This window comes from Clinocottus analis, unplaced genomic scaffold (genome assembly GCF_023055335.1).
Source record: "Clinocottus analis isolate CAN_PGR_092001 unplaced genomic scaffold, fCliAna1.0.p SCAF_5, whole genome shotgun sequence".
Lineage (NCBI taxonomy): Eukaryota > Metazoa > Chordata > Actinopteri > Perciformes > Cottidae > Clinocottus > Clinocottus analis.
The window spans coordinates 757109-771127 of NW_027176207.1; the positions used below are offsets into that span (position 1 = coordinate 757109).

General features: G+C 47.3%; 1 protein-coding gene across 3 annotated transcripts in view; it reads left to right on the top strand.

The window, feature by feature from the left end:
- gabra3 (gamma-aminobutyric acid type A receptor subunit alpha3) overlaps positions 1–14019 on the top strand; it is a 74603-nt gene that overhangs the window by 27099 nt on the left and 33485 nt on the right. For all 3 annotated transcript variants that reach the window (XM_068599909.1, XM_068599908.1, XM_068599910.1), the window contains exon 3: positions 13608–13729. In XM_068599909.1, coding sequence (XP_068456010.1) covers positions 13608–13729 — 122 coding nt within the window. The remainder of the gene's footprint in view (positions 1–13607; positions 13730–14019) is intronic.

Below are 14019 nucleotides of genomic sequence, written 5' to 3' on the forward strand. Positions count from 1 at the left end.
TGCCGGAGTTTGGAAATAATCCTCAGAATGTCAGCGTGCACACGCTCGCAGAATATCTGCGTATCAGCAGCGCTTCCTGGCAGAGAACTGCCACCTGCCGACGCCGCTGATGCTATCAGCGGCTCCAAAGCGGCTTTACTGCCGTCGAGGCAGGAGACTTTCCCAATGGATTAAGGTGTAACAGACAAATCCTACATATAGGGGTCCGTCATTGTGCACATCACCAACATTTCCTCATTTCCCTCACGCTGAGAGACGGAGCTGATTAAGCTATTATTCCCAGCAATCCATGTCTTACATATGAATGAGAGCGCCGAGTTCCTTTCCGTCTCGCCATCCTCCGACCCGCGCTGCGCTTAACAAGCGTGGACAGTCGGGTGTCCTGTTGTCTATTTTGTCTGTAATCTATTGCCAAGCTGCTGGCTAACGTGGCACATAATCAATAGCTCTAAGGATGAGAGTGCTATACGTACACTTTGCCTATGGATTGGAGGGAAGTTGCCCGGCTTCGACTCGCCTCCTCACCCCGTCCCACATGAATTATTCACGGCGTGGCAGAGAGGGGCATCACTTTGAGATGTGACCCGGTCAACAGATAACATTCTGTTTCGGTAGTGTTGTCAAGGTTAATGTGTCACGGGTCTGGACAAGGGTAATGAATTCACGGCTGAGCCACTTTGCTGATTGAATGACCAGAAACTACTTCAGAGGAGGAGAAAGTCAAAGGTGGACTCATGTGCAGCTCATGTTAAATCAGAAGCCGTGAGCAGAAACCTCACAGCTCAGCTCATCCACAGGATGACGGAGGAAACCTGCCACGGGATTAAAAAGCTTTTGTTCTTTAAGCGTAGACTCGTGTTGTGTTTGAAGTGCTATTGATCCGGTTTGAAATCGCCTCGAGGACGACGACCGACACGTCAAGTAAGTGATGAAGAAAGACGCGATTTCAGACGAGCCGCAATCAGAGAACTGAAGCTAAGAGCAGATCCGTAAACCAGTGGAACCAGTGGAACCAGTGGAACCAGTCATGTGGAACCAGTCATGTGGAACCAGTCATGTGGAACCAGTCATGTGACGTCCCAATTTCATTGCTGAAGATGTCATTATTCTTTCACTAATTACTTTTGAGTGTCAGTCGATTCCATATTGATGCCGTGAGCATCTGGCCGATGATCTTCAAAGTGACCAATTAGCAGACGGCTCCATCAGGGACGAATCGAGCTGAAGCTGGGATGATTCCCGGAGAAGGCGTCTGCACACTGAGCACTGAAACATCAACGGACCAAATGTCAGCACGGACCCTCCAGATACTGGCACTCGTCCGATTGAGTGGTTTTTATTCTTCTGTCAGCGTCGACGCCGTGTCTCTTGCATGTCGTATTCATGTCGTTTAGTTCCCTTCTTTCCTGGAGGAATCGGCTCTGACTCTCTCCCCGTGGAGGTTCTCTATGAAACTTAATCATTCCTTTGTGTCTCGTATCATTCGCCACCAGCCACGTCCTGCTGAAGTCGAGTCTGAGAGGAAACGCTGGAGACGCCGTCCATTCAATGCAGATTTAAATCCCTAAACCTGACGGTGCCTCTGAGCATGCTGGACTGACACAAAGTGCCGTGAACAAAAGGTTCGTAACGCTTTCCATGAGGAGTGGAGGTGTGCGAGGAAAGAGTCCACTTTCCCTCCGATTCATACGTCCCAGTTTCAAACAGCGTTGTTTCATAAAGTCACACAAACAAAACAATTATGGAGCTGTGAGCAAAACTAATTCATTTGGTTGGAATCCTAATGAATTACTCATCGCCCACGTCTCCGGATGCTGCTGCAGCTTCCTGCTGCTCAAGGTGACGTCGCTGGTTATAACGCGTCGTGAGATTCTTCTCTGCACGGACTGAACACCGATGTTTGCCAAAAGTTCAATCATGAAATCTAAAGACGCAGAAACTTTGCAAGAATAAAAAGAATGTGAGGTCACGCAGAGCAGCTGCGCTGCATATTTTAACAACTCCAGAAAATGTGTTGGAGTTCTCTGGCTTTCAAAAAGCTCTTTGGGGAACATTTAATAACTCCTGCAGGGCGGACGGATGTGATTATCCAGCCTAAGCGTTTGAAAAATTGTTCTTTGTAGGAAACTGAATCACAGAATCACAATATCTGTGCACATAAATCACATAATGATAATGATTGCCACTAGTTTTGCTGATAATTATCTTCTCAGCTGGCGCGTCCTTTAAACATTGTGGTTGTTTTATAGATCATAGCTGTGGATCTGCTCACAGATTAAGAACATGCAGCGTCGTTGATGTTAAACATCTAATAATCACCTTGATTCTGTTCCTGTTCCTGTTGTTTTAAGGCCTCAAACCAACAACTCACAAATGTTTGGTTCAGGGCTCACGACCCAAAACATTACTGCACAGAGAGAAGAGAGTGACGGAGTCTGGAAGGAGATGAATGAAACATGAGCAGGAGGCCAGAGGACACCGGCCTGTGGAGCATCACATGATGGAGCATCTCCTGATGGAGCATCTCCTGATGGAGCATCACCTGATGGAGCATCTCCTGATGGAGCATCTCCTGATGGAGCATCACATGATGGAGCATCTCCTGATGGAGCATCACCTGATGGAGCATCTCCTGATGGAGCATCACCTGATGAAGCATCACCTGATGGAGCATCACCTGATGGAGCATCACCTGATGGAGCATCTCCTGATGAAGCATCTCCTGATGGAGCATCTCTTGATGGAGCATCTCCTGATGAAGCATCTCCTGATGGAGCATCTCCTGATGAAGCATCACCTGATGAAGCATCACCTGATGAAGCATCTCCTGATGGAGCATCTCCTGATGGAGCATCACCTGATGGAGCATCACCTGATGAAGCATCACATGATGGAGCATCTCCTGATGGAGCATCTCCTGATGGAGCATCTCCTGATGGAGCATCTCCTGATGGAGCATCACCTGATGGAGCATCTCCTGATGAAGCATCTCCTGATGGAGCATCACCTGATGGAGCTGTGGTCCACAGTGCGGTCTGGACGTGTTAGTCATGGAGTTCGGTGTCTGAGGCTTTGAGCTCGGTCTGACTTCCAGTGTGTTTGCAGTTGGAGGTAAAGACTCACGGGTTAGTTTCTGTTCTCAGTGGTGAAACATGCAGAGACCTTCGTCTCCGTGTAGTTATTGATAAGCAGCATTGTTGAGTCTCTGCACTGTGTTGAAAGTACATTTGCAAAAAGACGATTACTGTTCAACCTTTCAGATCTAGAAGGTGTTCAGTGTTTGATTGTATAGTGAAGCTAACTTCCTGCATTATGAACCATATTGCTTCCTTCCCAGTGCACTGAAGCGTGAAAGCATTAATTGGAAGCAAAGTGTGATTTATTAAGCATTACTTGTATTGTTTGAATCCATTCCTCAGATTCTGGAGGAAAAAGAGAAACGTGGAGGTGTCCACCTCTTCTTGCTCTAACTTGCATGACACATGTTCCAGACCTGAACTCTGGATAGTTTTCTGTCTGTCAGACCGGAGCCAGACAGATTCACTCCTTCATGTCATGTGGTCATAAAGCAGGAAGAGATCCATCTCACAGGTGTTGGACTCCTGCACAGCGACGAGCTGCAGCGTCAGAGCTCTGCAGGCCGGTCGATCGCTGCGGGTGACGACTCGTCGTCTACGGATTACTTTTTAAATTACTCACTGTTACTCACTATCTTTACTCCGAGCTCAGCATTTTCTCAAGTGTGTTTGTCTCCACCTGGATGTTCACGCTGCAGCGCAGGACGCCATCGTTCCTTCTGCGTGTTAATGAAGCTGCGTGGCATCCTGCCGCTCCTCCCTCACACGCCTCCATGTACCTGCAGCTCCAGCAGCTTCCTACGAGGCGTCGCTTTGTGTGGCACCGGGTTGTCGTGTCGGACGTCTTAACACGCTGCCCGGAGTTGCATTGTGGGAAACGTTGGTGCCAGGTTTTAACAAGGGAAAGATTGTGTGTAATGAAAGAAGATGATTCTCCTCTCTGACGCGGTCAGTCTGGTAAATGTCCAGCGTGTTGTTGCTCTGCTGTGATTGAGCCTCGTCCTGCTAACCTCACGTGTAAATCAGGTATTGATTATCATATCAGACTTTGTGATCATGTTGTTCAATCCAAACACATGAAATCTATTGCACATCCGTCTTCTTCTCACTGAGGTTTTTTCCTCTTTTCCCTGTGAAACCTTTTTTTCTTTGGGGTTTTTTCCTGAGCGATGAGTCAAGGACATCAGAGGTCGCACGCTGTGCAGATGGTGAAGCCCTGCGAGGCAAACTTCAGATTTTGGGCTAAATATAACAATTTTACAGGAGTATGATGCTAAAAGTGGACAATCAGATAGCTAAGCTAATAGGTTCTGTATTAATTCATTGTTATTATGGTAATAAACTCATCTTTTACTCTTTTGATAACTGATTAGTCACAATAATTTTTCAAGCAAGATTATCTTTGGGAAATTAGGACAAAAATAATTGAAATAATTGCACGCTGCAGCCTTAATTTCTTTACTGCAGCTGCATCACACGAGCGGCTCCAACACCACGAACACATCACCAAATATCAGATGTCAGATGTCAGATGTCAGATATCAGATATCATCTCATCACACAGGTCCAGGTTTATAACAAACAGAACGTCATTTATTTTCCTTTTATTAAATGAAGACACCACTATGATGAATCTGCTCCATAACTGGAGTGGTGTGTGTGTGTGTGTGTGTGTGTGTGTGTGTGTGTGTGTGTGTGTGTGTGTGGAAGGTCATGTAAATGTCCTTGATGTCGCAGACAGCTGTGAATGACACAGGGAGCTTTCCCTGCAGATGAAATGTGTAAACTGGTAAATGTTTACCTTGAAAAGGTTTCACCCTCCTTTCCACACATCGACCAAAACACGCCACATATTTATTCTGAAGCGGCGCAGCTGTCAGTAATGTGCACTAGTTCAAGAGAATGAGTCTCATTTATCTGCCAATGGGCTTGAAAATGGAGACATTTCTGCCGGAGTCAGCAGAATAAAGAGAGCGATGAAGTTAAAAGGAACATGGCGATCAGAGATGAGGACAGAGAACACGTGTTACTGAGATGGAAAATGATGAAAGCATAACACTGCTGTCAAGGACGCCAGTAATCACCGGAGGAGCTGCGTTGTTCCAGAGGACCGAGCGCTGACACGCGCCGCCCCGCCAGATGGGGATGCATATGGTGGCAGTGAAACCGGCTGCATGTGTCCTTTACCTGTGGCGTCGGCATCGTTAAATCAAGATAATGCAGGCGACGTACACAGGAAATATACGCAGCTCCCTGGTTGGAAGCACGCAGTGCAATATGGCCTCCGTGACCAGAGCTCATGTGGAAACGCTGTGTGTGATGTTTGGATTGTGTCTGCCTCTCTGACACAACGCTTATTCCTTGGAAATTGTAATGAGGTTTTGAGTTTCAAAACGGGGGATTGACAGCCTCCACATCACCAAGCTGGCGTTTGATCTGGAGAAGCCCGTGCAGCCGTCACGGCGCGCGTGCAGCCATGAATGATCTCTTCATTGCTGCTGATGCAGGTGATTGTGCTTTTGTAATCCCTGAAGATATCGGCGCTGCGTGACAGCGCGAGCCGGGGCTTTCTTCTAGAAACGCCTCGGAGAGGAGGTTGGTGTCACAAACGTTGATATCGCGCGTTGCAGATAATATCTTCTGTGTTAGATAATTTCCTGCTGCTGTAGGGAGGCTGTTGTCCTCTCCAGACTATTGCATTTCATGGTGCTGTGTTTCTATAAAATATCAGTTTCCTTTTGCAAAATGTCCGTCCTTTAATCACAGTTACATGATTGAAAAAAGGCATAGATTTGTTCCTTTAAATGAATGCGTTGCAGTGAAACCCGGCTGCGTTTCACCCCACTGAGCCTGCGCTACATGTTCTGATTACGTTGGAATAATTGTTTGCTGTGTTTTGATGGCGATACTGAACTTAGCCGACCTCGCTCTCGCTATTTGTCAAATAACATTCCTCCAGTTTTTGGTTTCCTGTGTACACAGAGCCGTTGGGATGACAGGTCAGCTTTGGTTTTGCAGCTTGAGCAGACATTTCCCTGCCCCCTCTCCGACCTTGGTTGTCATGGCAGTGTATTCAAGCTAGTTAAAGATCAAGGACAACACGAGAGGAGAAAACTGTTCAAATCCAAGATCAAATACGCTTTCACAGCCATGGATTGGGGAATTGAGACTGTGTGTGGGAAGCAAAGACGGGATGAATGCACGTTGAATGTAGAGAGGTTTGAGGAAAGAGAGAACAGTGTTGTTTAGATAACGAGCAGAATATGTACCCAAAATAATGCCGTGCATTTAAAAACAGCTCGACATTTGAGATTCATCTGAGTCATAACCCAGTACTTAAATGTGTGTGATTTCTCGGTGGATGACATTAAATCCCACAGTAAACACAACGTCTACGCACAGCTGCAGAGCGGAGACTGCAAAGGGCGACAAGCAAACAGAAAGACTCGTTTATTTTGCTCGACACCATCAAGTGCGGGGTAAAGAACAGCAGCGTCGGGACTATTTCTAGATAGCAGCTGGAAATTAACATTTTCCAATTGATTTTATTTTCCTCCTCTTGTTCCAGTGTCTGAACAGATCGGCCCGTGCAAACACATTCTCCAGCGTTTGGCGTGTAATGGTGATCAATGGGCCGAGGAGGCCCCATCGGCCTCCACCTCTCCTTTAACTGGGAGCGTTAAACAGATGCTCGGGAGGAAGTGCTGGCCGGGTCGGCCATTACTGAGCAACTATTGGAAACCTCTTCCAAAAGTTCAGAGCAAGACAGCCAACGCAAATCTCTTGGCGGCGTCTGAAATTTGCATTAAAAAAAATCCTCCCGAGTTAATACAATCCATAAAAGAAGTCGGCACTCAGAAGAAACGCTCCCAGCGGACGCGTCACCGAACTTGGCATCGACTGCAAACACACATCTCAGAGTGTGTCCGGTGGAGGCGGGTTGAGCGTTTGCAGGAAAGGCCTCCAGGCGCCGGCCACGGCCAGCTGGGAAAAGGCCCGGAGGCCGACCCGCAACACGCTGCAGGGACTCCAGCCGGCTGGCTGGGGAGCTCGCAGCCTCCCGCAGGAGGAGCTGCAGGGCGTTACGGGGGAAGAGGGGCGGACTTTGTTCAGCTCGACTGTGGATATCGTGTAAACAGCTTGGATTGTATATTCAACACGACTAATGTCTCAATTCAGAGGCCGTTATTACACTTCCATGCGGTGCACTGCGGACATTTGTCGTGCAGACATTTGTATCATTGTCTCCAATCTAACATTGCTGTTGTGCACCTGCAGAACCGCCACACCAGCAGCATTTGACCTCGATCGACACCTTTCTGATGCCGGCTTGTTTGCTCACTTGACAGATGCAGGAAAGCTGATTGGAATGCGTGGCCCATGTTTATGCCACCATCTCCGTTATGTTTATGAACTTCTCCTTCCACAAAGTAACCAAGATGGCGACCGCTGAGCGTGAGGAGTGTCTGTGATTAAACCCGTACCGGTGTGACTCATGGTTGCTAGCATGCTCACAATAACAATGCTAACATGCTGATGCCTAGCAGGTGTAATGTTCACTGTGCTCACCACCTTAGTTTAGCATGTTAGCATGCTATCATCTCAAAGCATAGCTGATGGGAATGTTATTAATGCTACAGGCATTTTGTCATTAAACCAAGTAATCAATAAATGAATTATAATTCCTCCTGATTAGATGTGAATCTAATGTCATGACAACAAATGTCACGGCAATCTGCAGCAGCAGATGCTTCAGTCCGGACCAACATTTCCATATCCAGAGCCGCTCTGCCAAGACATCTACATGATTTAAAGAAATCACAGTCTTCCTCAGAAGATGTTGAACACGCTGTTTATCTATATCCCTTTTGAATAAGTTGTGAGGTCCTTAAGGAAAGTGTGTGGATGTGAAAGAAGTAACATGAGGAAGTTTGTCCTGTGAACAAATGGAGACGCGACAGTCGTCCCCGGAGTCAGCCGACGCTGCTGTATATTAGCAGCGATGCCTTTAGTTTCCCCCCGTGTGCATATTATCTGCATAAAGCAGGCAAGCGGGAAACAGAAGAAAGACGCAAACAAAGAAAGATCAGTCATGTTGGAGAGGCTTTGAATGTTACAAGACATCCATTGCTAAGAGACAATATGCTGCATAATGCGCTGCTGCATAACCTTATCAATATATTGCTGGTAGACCAGGAAGAATATGAGTGGGAGGACCTGGTGAGGGAGATTAGTGATGTTGTAAAGGTTAACGCATGCATGCATTCAAGCTTGGAATTTACTATATATTAATCAAGAGTGTGCTAATTAGAAATCTCCTCCCCTGTGCCTTGTCCCCCCATTCTGGGATTTAGATGACAGGAAGATGGAATTCAAATATGTGTTGCCACATATAATAAGTAAACCAGTGCCCCCATTACCGCAGTCAAGGAAAGTCATCAGCTTCCGATCCATCTTCCCCACTAAGCTCCAAGCACCCTCACTAATCCCCTCCATGTGAGTCCTGGTCGCCTGCAGCTCTGAGCACGAGCACCGGGCCGCTCAGCGAGCGCTCGGTGCTGCTGGATGGTGCCGGATGTTTGGAGACACTTTGAGGGAGATGAGGCCGTTTGGAGGGAGGCTGCTGTTGGTCGAGGAGTCCACTTTGAATTCCAGACGGATGAGCAGCAGCTTGTTGGGACGGGAGCTTCAAATATTCAGCATCCAGAGGCAGCGGCAAGAAACGAGTTGCCTCAAATGAGTCAATGGAAGGAACGGACATTTGACGCCTTTAGCCGTCACTCCTCCTCCACGAATCTATTTTCCATCGCTGTCAGCTCGTGAAGCACCTTCATCTCCCACTGCCCACCGAACGCCCTCGCCCCCCCCCCCCCCCCTCCACACGCCTCCTGGCTGGCAGCAGCCACCCTGTGTGCCCTGAGACACCACCACATCTCTTCCTGGCAAAGCCTGCAATCCTTCACCTGTCAGACTGGTTCAGTGCACTTACCTTGGATCAGATCCAGTCCACTCACTCAGTTCATGCCCGATCCACTAACTCAGACTGTGTGCCCACACACACACACACACACACACACACACACACACACACACACACACACACACACACACACACACACACACACATCGGATCTCACCAGCCCACAAAGTCTGCGCCGCCTTCTCTCCCTCAGTTTCCTCCACAGTGAGAAAAAACAGGATACTCTGTGATCTGCAACATCCATGAACTTTTACGGCGTCAGTGTGGAATTCAGAGCAAATCCATTGACTCCACACGGCTCTCACCACGGCGGAGGCCGCGCCTGCCAACCACAGCTAACGATGCTAACAGCCTCAACGATGCTAACACAGGCAACGGTGCTTTTAGAGTCAACGATGCTAACAGAGTCAACGATGCTAACAGAGTCAACGATGCTAACAGAGTCAACGATGCTAATGAAGTCAACACTGTAAACAACGGCAAAAAGAGTGTCAACCCAAGGAGGCCATGAGCGAGCCAGTGGTGCACGCACACATGTACTAACATGCACTCACATGCACTCACATGCACTAGCATGCGCTAACAACATGGCTGACCAGTCCGGCTATTTCAACAAACAGAGCAGCTTTTAATTCCAGGATCACTGGCAGAGTGACTTCCTTCTTGGCTACATTCAACTTTTCTAAAGATAGCAAAGTGTTGCTCGATGCTATATTAATGCTGTGAGTGTCGTACGGAGAAGCTTTAATCAATAACATCAATAATCAATCACAGGACATTAGCGGCATGAAAGCCTTGAGAGTTATTCCTTAAAGTAAACTTGTGCAAATATGGAACATTTATTAACAAACACAAGTTATGTATTTTGCGATTCCTCAAATATTTTCTGTCCCTTTCATCTCAGCTGAAGAACGTTGCAAAGCCGGTGCCGAGTGGGACTGAGCAATAATTTAGGAGAAGACTTCTACAGAACGCGGCCAATTAACAAACTATATTTGCAGAGTAACATTTCAATGCCGTGTCTCTTCTTCTGAGAGAATAAACTTCTGCTCAGTCTGCTGCACACATCATGAAGCGGCTTCCTGTCCACACGCAACAGGACATGCAAGACCCTTGATTTGGGATTTGTCTCGTCTAATGATGCTACGAGCTCACGATCGAGAGGAAAGGACGGTTGTGGATCTTTTACTCTCTGCACATTTCTCCCAGCAGCAAACCAACACTGTGAAAGCTCCTCGCTGTTCTCCGGTGGCGGCCGAGCGCTGAGAGGCAGGAACCTGAACCAGAGCAACCAGGAAGAGCCGCGTTTGATGCCGAGATGTCACTTTGGCCCCTGGAGAACCGAGGTGGATGCAGCAGACATAAATCAAGCTCGATACGGCCGTACCGCGGCTGCCGTCTCGCATGGCCAGCGCTGCCTCCACAATGCTGCGGCAGCACTGGAGAAAGGTCCAACTCCACATATTATCTTTCTGGGAGATGGGAAAAAATGCCCGAGCTTGTTGAAGTTTCACATAAGCAAAAAAAAGAAGGACATCTCTGGAGAACAGCAGGCTGTGCTTCATCCTACTCCCATCGGCCCGTTATTGACCAGCATTAAATGAACTCGGTGGTGGTCTGCAGAGTCGGTTCTGTCGCTCGTGATGATCACATTCACGGCTGCTCGGTCCACGGCTTCATCCAAGAAGCAAAGGTCTGAGTGCTGCTCCATTAAATTAACGGCCCGACCCAGAAGCCGCTGAGCAGTTCACTGCTTTGATTGCAGCAGGAGACACAGCTGATGGAGATGAGCTCATCAGTGCAGTCAGAGAGAGAGAGAGACAGAGAGACATTCACACTTTCTACAAGTCCTTCAGCTCTGTACTCCATTCAAAACCTCACAATCTTAAACACCGTTCATGCCATATGGGTGTCATTGGACTTCTAAGGCCATGAAACCAGGTGAGTTTCAGCTTTTTCAACACCAGCCTCCACACTGCCGTTCCTTCAGGACATCTCTCGTTATGAAGGTGGTGTTGTGGACACCTGAGCCTAAATGTCTTGTGTGAAAACAGCCGATAAAAGAATCATAAAGGTGTTATATTCCCCTCCTTGACCGGTGCAACAGCACTAACAGTAAATATCTCCCTTGCTATACATCTTTACAACCACATGTGCAGTTTTGTAGTGAATCATTTCTTTGGATGTTATTGCTCAATCACAATAAACTCATTGCAGGTCTCCTCACACGGCGCTGGAGACCTTTCAGTCATCATGTGAGGAACGCTGAACACAGCTTACTATCAGACATGCACGGCAATATGAATGTTATCCATTAGCCTAGCTAAAGCTATGACTAATAAATATATATTTGATGAATGCAGGATGTCAGAGCATCACATTGCAATGAGAGCAGATGCACAACGGAGCGTCTGCATCTCAGTGTTTACGCCCACAGCTTCAACACCGTCTCTGACACACTTTGTTTTCATTTAACGTTCATCTGTATGTGTGAATAGTTGAGGAATATAATGACGGTTCTTTTTTCTCTTCCCTTATGAGGCGTAAGATAGTGAGCGTAACGGATTGAGGAAGTAAAACACGCGGCTTCTTGATTATAAAGCAGTGTATTTAAACATGATATCAAACTCAGAGGGATCGTTGCTTCGGCCTCATCAGGGAACGGAGCAGCTGGCTGATGCTGGAAGACGTGTGTGTGTCTGTGTGTGTGTGTGTGTGTGTGTGTGTGATTCAGTGTGTGAGAGGTTGTGTGTCTCAGTAAAGCACACAGATGCTACACACTCACACTTGGTGGGTATTGTAGTGAGGAACGCGCCGTCGGGACGCTTCACGGGGCCAGAGGTTCGTCCTTCATCCCTCAGTCTCCTCCGATGGCGTGTTGATGGTTCTGGTTGAGCGAGGCGATCCTTTAGCTTTCAGACGATACTTATTGCATTTCAGCTCGTCGCAGCCGTTTCTGAAGACTTTAGTCGTCGTGTTTTCGGTGTCTGAGCTGCACGTCTGTCTCTTTTTGATAAGGTTTGTGAATGAAAAGCCAGAAATGTACATTTCTTTCAAATGTGTTCGGCGTGCACTCTTCTCCTGTCACGTCTACCTCTTGTGCTGGAGCTTAGTTATACTCCTGACAACCAGAATACATCAAACTGTGCCCGGCTCAATGCGGTGCAAATCAGGAGCTTAGTGTTGAAAAGCTTAGTCTCAGAGGAGATAGAGCCTCAAATATCTGACATCATCTGGTTAATCATCGGCACTTTCTTCTTAAAGTTGTATTCCTCTAGAAGTCCGTCCTGGTTGATGGTCACAGCGAGCGAAGAGTTAACACTGAACTCTTTCTGTTAAGGATTATAACTTTAACTACTAAACCCCCCAAAAAGTTTTTAAAAATGGGAAAGTTGAGCTCGTCCTTCAATCAGAGGGTCGGCGGTTCGATGCCCGGCCTGCTCCTGTGGGACTGCAGGGTCGTGAACATGTGGAGTTAAAGTGGCGGGAGGAATAGAAATGAATAGAAATGCAAGTTAACCCGAAGGAGCCGCGATGATTAATTTATGTTTATTTATTGCTCACGTTGGCCGACGGCGTTTTCCCAAAAGCTTCAAAAATTCAGTTCCATTCCAAATGTCATTTGTGCTCTGAACACAAACAGCCTGAAGAGGAAATCACGACAATTGCACTTCAGGAAGTGACCTTCGCCCCGTCGGTGTTTCAATGGTGAGCTCAGACTCGTGGTGAGTTGTTACAGGATTACCTGCAGGACGCTTCAGAGGCCGAGCAGCAGCAGCTTTCAGCGACGTTCAGGACCGAGTTCCTCTTCCAGCGCTGGAGTCCTGAAAGCTCCGCGGCTTGTTGATGAGCTTTATTTGGATATTATAGGTCGGCTCCTCGGGGGGTTTAAGTTTAATTAAAAGAGGCTCCTGGTGACCTCATCGGCGTTGCACCTGCGGCGGAGAGGCTCCATCGCTGCTCAGCGTCGTCCTGCAGGGTCCGTGTGGATGAACAACCAGCTGATCGCACGCCGTCCTCCAACACAACGCTGCACAGCGCTTCCTTCTCGGGGAAGAATGCATTTACATAAATTGACTGTTTTTTTTATAAATATGGAGGTTTCAGTCTGTTAAGACGAAAACAACACAAACAATCACAAGACGGTATTATCCAAATATTGATTGAAGCCTGAGGCTGATCACGAGGTTCAGACTGTGAGAATATTATAATATATTTAAACTGTGAGGTGATTTCTGAACAGAGACATATTTATTTTAGTGGATTATTGACATTTATAGTTTAAATGTCCAAATAAACTCACACTTGATTATGGTCCTAATGAAAAACAATTCATCCTCACAACATTAATTTACACAATAGAAAGATTAACACATAAACGGATCAGGATCAAAGTGGCTCCTCAGGCTGCTCTGAGCGAACAGACTTTCTCTCCTCTGGACGTCGCAGCGCTTCAGTGCAGCCAAATATTACTTTTTATATGAAGCTTTTATTGCATTTGATCTGATTTCCATCTCCTGACCTCAGCGCTGTGCCGGTTCTTCCTGCAGGGCAGTCGTCGGACACAGAGAGCCGCTGCCGGATGACAGCAAAGACAATATCACCATTTTCACCCGAATTCTGGACCGGCTGCTGGACGGGTACGACAACCGACTCCGTCCTGGACTGGGAGGTGAGCAGCTGTGTTTTATGGATCATAAAAACAATATAGATGATTGGGACGCAGGGAAACGTCCATCGTCACTACAAGTCTACACTCTGCTGTGAACAATACAACACGCAGAATATGAACTGTTTTTATGTAGAAATCTACATCCTGGTGTTTGTCCACCAAACGGGTCACAAAGTGTTTCTCTGCTTTAATGGATGTGATGTCCTGCGCTGGTGTTGAGGAGAGGAAAGACAACGGCACAACATGCTGAAGTCAGGTCTCCTCCTGCAGAGGAGCGGCTTCCCTCCGGC